The sequence below is a fragment of the Pseudoliparis swirei genome, chromosome 1 (genome assembly GCF_029220125.1).
Source record: "Pseudoliparis swirei isolate HS2019 ecotype Mariana Trench chromosome 1, NWPU_hadal_v1, whole genome shotgun sequence".
Taxonomy (NCBI): Eukaryota; Metazoa; Chordata; class Actinopteri; order Perciformes; family Liparidae; genus Pseudoliparis; species Pseudoliparis swirei.
In genome coordinates, this window is record NC_079388.1 from 17251337 (window position 1) to 17257661 (window position 6325).

The 6325-nt window shown below is 37.4% G+C and overlaps 1 protein-coding gene across 1 annotated transcript; it reads right to left on the reverse strand.

The window, feature by feature from the left end:
- Positions 1–1542: 1542 nt before the first annotated feature.
- LOC130200176 (potassium voltage-gated channel subfamily G member 2-like) lies at positions 1543–2740 on the reverse strand. Its single transcript, XM_056424258.1, has one exon. It carries the CDS (start codon positions 2599–2601, stop codon positions 1756–1758), a length of 846 nt encoding a protein of 281 aa, XP_056280233.1. The 5' UTR covers positions 2602–2740; the 3' UTR covers positions 1543–1755.
- Positions 2741–6325: the final 3585 nt, after the last annotated feature.

Consider the following 6325-nt stretch of genomic DNA (forward strand, 5'->3'; position numbering starts at 1 on the left):
CTTTTCAAAAAAATAAATAAAGCGTCTCCACTCATTGTGTTCAATATGATCTTTATATAAAATAATTTAAAAGAAGTTGAAGATGTCGTTGCGCCGTCTGTCATCATCAAAACCATATTTCCATTCTTTAGAAAACCTTAATAGTAGACATACTTTTTTTAAGAGAGCAATAATGTCCTCATAACCTGTATGGCACAAAAATATCTCAAACTAATCTGCGCTCCCGAGCTTTAAATGGTTCCAACCTGACGATAAGACTTTTTTTTAATTATAAATGTGTCACAAGGCACTCAAGTCCGAAGGATTAAGTGCTTTAAATTGCAATAATTTGAGGAAATCATGTAAGACTGTGAACACTATTATTAGAATGATTCATTATGTGACATATTTTTTGACATAAGCCTTTGGGGTCTTTTGTTTTCCCCGCCTGGAGGTGGATGTTTCTGTCGATCAGACAAATCTATCTGAGATTACACATATTTGAAAGTCTGCTTCTCTCACCAGATATTTTCCATATTTTAAGAATTCATTGAAGTTACCCTGAAATGTGGCACCAAAAAATCTTACCAAAATATACAGTAGCTCTAACTTATAATATCCTCCAAAAAAGTTGATACAACTATAATGACACATGATTTGTGTAGAGCATCGGGGGGGAATAAAAAGAAGCACCCCAGATACAGGTCTTTGTGATATTGAATTATAAGCAGCCACTAAAACAAACATGAAGTCCTCTTCTGTGGACTTGCATGTGACAACATATTTTTTTACAGTACATTGCAGGTATAATATTTGACATTTAGGAGATCAATGACCAATAGGAGACACCCATCCGGAAGTATGAGGGGCTCTATCAGATTTTATAGCAATGTTCAGTTGCTCTTGACCAAAGGACGAACAGATAAATAAATATATATTTTATATAAATATATATATATATTTATATATATTTTAAAAAAAAGTATACATATATATTAAAATATATATATATAAAAATATATATGTATATATATATATATATATAGAATATATATATATTATATATATATTATATATATATATAAGTATGAGGGGCTCTCAGATTTTATAGCAATGTTCAGTTGCTCTTGACCAAAGGACGAACAGATAAAAAAATATAAATATATATTTTATATAAATATATATATATATATTTATATATAACAACTATATAAATATATATTGTATACATATATAAATATATGTAAATATATATAAAGATTTATATATATAAATATATATATATAAGTATGCATAAATATTTTTTAACAAGTAAAAACTCAAACTTTGATAAAAGCAAACGAGTCTATTCATTCCCTGAAGCTATTCTTTCTGGGAACCAGATATTAAAACGAAGTGTGTGCGCATAGCCCTTTGTCAAATTAATGAGTTTTATGTCGCGTCGTGGATTAATCAGCTTCTGCTTCATTGCAAATAAATGCATCGGCTTACATAACAAAGCCGGGTCATGTGATTTTTTGTCTAACTGCGCGTCGATAAGATAATGAACTCCTTCGTCTCACGTGTCAAGCAAATATCTTTATTTCAGACAATCCTCTCAAATGCGGCTACACGAGGAACATAATTCATAAATCTGAAGGTCTGGAAACAAACGTGTGATGTTGTGGCGTCAGACTCAAGTCAGTGAGAATCCTGCCCGTCACTCATTTGACTGGTTCTCTCATGTTCTTGATTATATATATATATATATTTCTGCAGCTTCCTCTGGAAGTCCGGCTAACTTTTCATGGCCGCTCTAATCTCCGCGGCCCTGCGAGCGGCCATGGACTTCCTCCGCTGCGCCGACGTGGCGGCGGCCTCGGCGCGGTAGCCGTCCGTCTCCTGCGAGTCCTCGCTGCTCTGGGACTTGGTGCTGTCCTGCGAGTCCGGCTTCTGCCTCAGCGCCCGGATCTGCTCCTCCTTCAGCTCCAGGTACGACCTCGAGAAGGTGTGAAAGATGGAGGTGACGGGGAACGCCATGAGGAGGATGCCGCTCAGGATGCTGCTGAACGCCACCACCTGGCCCGGGATGCTCCGGGGCACCATGTCGCCGTAGCCCACCGTCGTCATGGAGATGACGGCCCACCAGTAGCTGCCGGGGATGCTGGTGAACTCCTGCTTGGCGCCCAGCTCGCTCTCGGCGAGGAACACCAGCGGCGAGAAGAGCGCCATGGCGACGCAGAGGAAGAGCAGCAGGAGGCCGAACTCCCGCGTGCAGCGGCGCACCGTCAGGCCGAGCGTCTGCAGGCCCAGGGAGTGGCGGGCCAGCCGCATCACGTAGAAGATGCGCAGAGCCCGCAGGACTCGGAGGACCAGGCCCACCTTCTCCAGGTAGTTGTTCCCGGAGCCGGCGGATTTCCCCCCCACCGACACGGAGTCCACGATGAGGCTGACGTAGTACGGGAGGATGGCGACCACGTCGATGACGTTGAGCGGCGTCCGCAGGAAGGAGCACTTGCTCTGCGTCTGGATGAAGCGCAGCGTGAACTCCAGGGAGAACCAGGCGACGCACACCGTCTCCAGCACGAAGATGTTGTAGCACCTCTGGGAGCACTCGCCCTGCGGAGGGGAACAACGTTTCATCTGGTTTGTTGGATTTTTGCACAGGCTCAAAAACACTCATTACACATGTGCCTCAGAGGGCCTTTTTAAAAAATGAAAGTAATTAACTGTCTTGCTGTAACATGCCCTGTTTTCATCATAATCTATTTTTTTTCCCAAGACTGCGGAAATAGGGTTCATACATATTTAAAAATATAATTATAAGATTCAATTCAGTTTATTTTGCAAAGGCCCCAACATCACAAATTACTACTTTTGCCTCAGAGGGCTTTACAGTCTGTCCACGCACGATATCCCTGACCTTTGACCTCTCACGTCGGATCAGGGAAAAAGTCCCCAAAAATGTAAGTATTTTAACTGACCCGCTGTCGTCGTGGTGACTAAAATCTAGCGCAGCTGAAATAAGCCCTTTAATTATCTTTTTTCTCCAGAAATATTATTTAAAATATAATTAGCAGAGATTCAATTTAATTTATTTTCTATAGCCCAAAATCACAAAATTACATATGTGCAATCTGTACATCCGTGACGTCCCTGACCTTTGACCTCACACCAGATCAGGAAAAACTCCCAAAATAATGAAAGTAATTAACTGTCCGCTGTGTCGTGGCAACTAAAAGCGGCAGCTGAAATAAACCCTCTTTTCATGATAATCAATTTTTTCCCATCACAATTAAAAAATATAATTAGAAGAGAATCATCTCAGTTTATTTTTTATAGCCCAAAATCTCAAAATTACAAATGTGCAATCTGTACACGACGTCCCTGACCTTTGACCTCACGTCGGATCAGGAAAGAAAGCTCACCCCAAAAAATAGAAAAAAACACTTCCACAGGGGAAAAAGGGAAGAAAAAAAATCAAAAAAGCTCTTTAAGACTGACATTAATTACGGTTTTTTTGTAACATTGCAAAACAGCACCAACACCCCCTCGGCGTGCGAGATAAGTAGCGCCTCAGACGTGAAGCGTGAAGTCAGTCGTTGGGAATCTATTTCAAAGGCCGCCGTCTGATTGGTGGGTTCGTTTCAGGAGGCCGACACGTTTGATCTCGCAAACAAAAAGCTGACGACGAACGAAAAGGTGAGGAAGGATTTCAGGAAGCGTAAAACAGAAGGTTTCGATTGATAAAGAGGAAGCGGCTAGAGATCCACGAGTCGTGTTTTGTTTGCGCGGACGGCGAAGCGGCGCCACCGCCGCTCTGCCAACCGTCACCTGTCAGAGGAGGACGAGCCGCAGGCGAGGGCCGTCTTTGGGCATTCGCCACGGAGTCGTGAGCACGTCCTCCGTCACGAGACCAGACGGCTTTGGAAAGAATTGTTAATGTGGGTTTATAATGTGTGCTTGAAAAAAAAAAATCTTCCACTGTGCCGTTAATGGAGACCGTCTCTAGGACTGTAGATTTGACTTAAATAATGCATCGGTTGTACTTTTATTTATTTGTATGCAAGTTGTCCTTTTAACCCTCCTGTTACCTTTAATGTCGGTGTTCTTTAAATAATTTGACCCCAGGCTGTTTTTCACTGTCAAACATATAAGAAATATCAACTTTTTAAAATATATTTAAAGGGATATTTTGGTAGTCAACAAACAAACATAAAGTACCTCACACTTAAACTTGGAAAACAATATTAATTCTAATAATTTTCTGGAGGTTTTAATTGCTGGGGTCAACGTGACACCAAGGGTAAAATATGTCAGTAAATATAAAGGTAACAGGAGGGTTAAACATTGAATGGGGTCAAATTGACCCTAAGGCAACAGGAGGGTTAAGGTGCCAAACTAAAATCTAAAGTTTCTAGTTTTGTTTTGTTTTTCTTCTTCTTCTCCGAAATAAGAGGTTATTTAAAATGTCAGATTAGAATGTCAAGAATGTTATATTAAAACGTCATTAAAATAAATGTCATTTCAAAATGTCACAGCAGGGCAGGTAATGTGACCTTAATAAAGAATGTCAGAAATTTACATAAAATAATTATTCAAATGAATGTCATTAAAGTGTTATAATATAGCGGGTAATGAGAGTCTGAGTATATAGAATATCATAAAAGTTACTAAAAACTCCTTGTGTATTATCCCATGAATATTTCATAAAAAGTTATAGTCATTAATTAATGGAATTAATTAAAAAATAAAAATGTAAACCGAACCAAACCGCAGATAAACCAATTCAGGAGTTTTAAAAGTTTAAAACTAAAGCTCAACTTTTCAAAAAAATAAATAAAGCGTCTCCACTCACTGTGTTCAATATGATCTTTATATAAAATAATTTAAAAGAAGTTGAAGATGTCGTTGCGCCGTCTGTCATCAAAACCATATTTCCATTCTTTAGAAAACCTTAATAGTAGACATATACTTTTTTTAAGAGAGCAATAATGTCCTCATAACCTGTATGGCACAAAAATATCTCAAACTAATCTGCGCTCCCGAGCTTTAAATGGTTCCAACCTGACGATAAGACTTTTTTTAAATTATAAATGTGTCACAAGGCACTCAAGTCCGAAGGATTAAGTGCTTTAAATTGCAATAATTTGAGGAAATCATGTAAGACTGTGAACACTATTATTAGAATGATTCATTATGTGACATATTTTTTGACATAAGCCTTTGGGGTCTTTTTGTTTCCCCGCCTGGAGGTGGATGTTTCTGTCGATCAGACAAATCTATCTGAGATTACACATATTTGAAAGTCTGCTTCTCTCACCAGATATTTTCCATATTTTAAGAATTCATTGAAGTTACCCTGAAATGTGGCACCAAAAAATCTCACCAAAATATACAGTAGCTCTAACTTATAATATCCTCCAAAAAAGTTGATACAACTATAATGACATGATTTGTGTAGAGCATCGGGGGGGAATAAAAAGAAGCACCCCAGATACAGGTCTTTGTGATATTGAATTATAAGCAGCCACTAAAACAAACATGAAGTCCTCTTCTGTGGACTCGCATGTGACAACATATTTTTTTACAGTACATTGCAGGTATAATATTTGACATTTAGGAGATCAATGACCAATAGGAGATGCCCATCCGGAAGTATGAGGGGCTCTATCAGATTTTATAGCAATGTTCAGTTGCTCTTGACCAAAGGACGAACAGATAAATAAATATATATTTTATATAAATTTATATATATAAAAAAATATATTTTATACATATATATTAAAATATATATATATAAAAATATATACATATATAAATATGTATATATATATAGAATATATATATTTATATATATTATATATATATATAAGTATGAGGGGCTCTCAGATTTTATAGCAATGTTCAGGTGCTCTTGACCAAAGGACGAACAGATAAAAAAATATAAATATATATTTTATATAAATATATATATATATATTTATATATAACAACTATATAAATATATATTGTATACATATATAAATATATATAAATATATATAAAGATTTATATATATAAATATATATATATAAGTATGCATAAATATTTTTTAACAAGTAAAAACTCAAACTTTGATAAAAGCAAACGAGTCTATTCATTCCCTGAAGCTATTCTTTCTGGGAACCAGATATTAAAACGAAGTGTGTGCGCATAGCCCTTTGTCAAATTAATGAGTTTAATGTCGCGTCGTGGATTAATCAGCTTCTGCTTCATTGCAAATAAATGCATCGGCTTACATAACAAAGCCGGGTCATGTGATTTTTTGTCTAACTGCGCGTCGATAAGATAATGAACTCCTTCGTCTCACGTGTCAAGCAAATAT

Excerpts from the sequence above, each read along its gene's own strand:
- LOC130200176 (XM_056424258.1), bottom strand. The coding sequence starts at position 2,601 with ATGAAACGTTGTTCCCCTCCGCAGGGCGAGTGCTCCCAGAGGTGCTAC.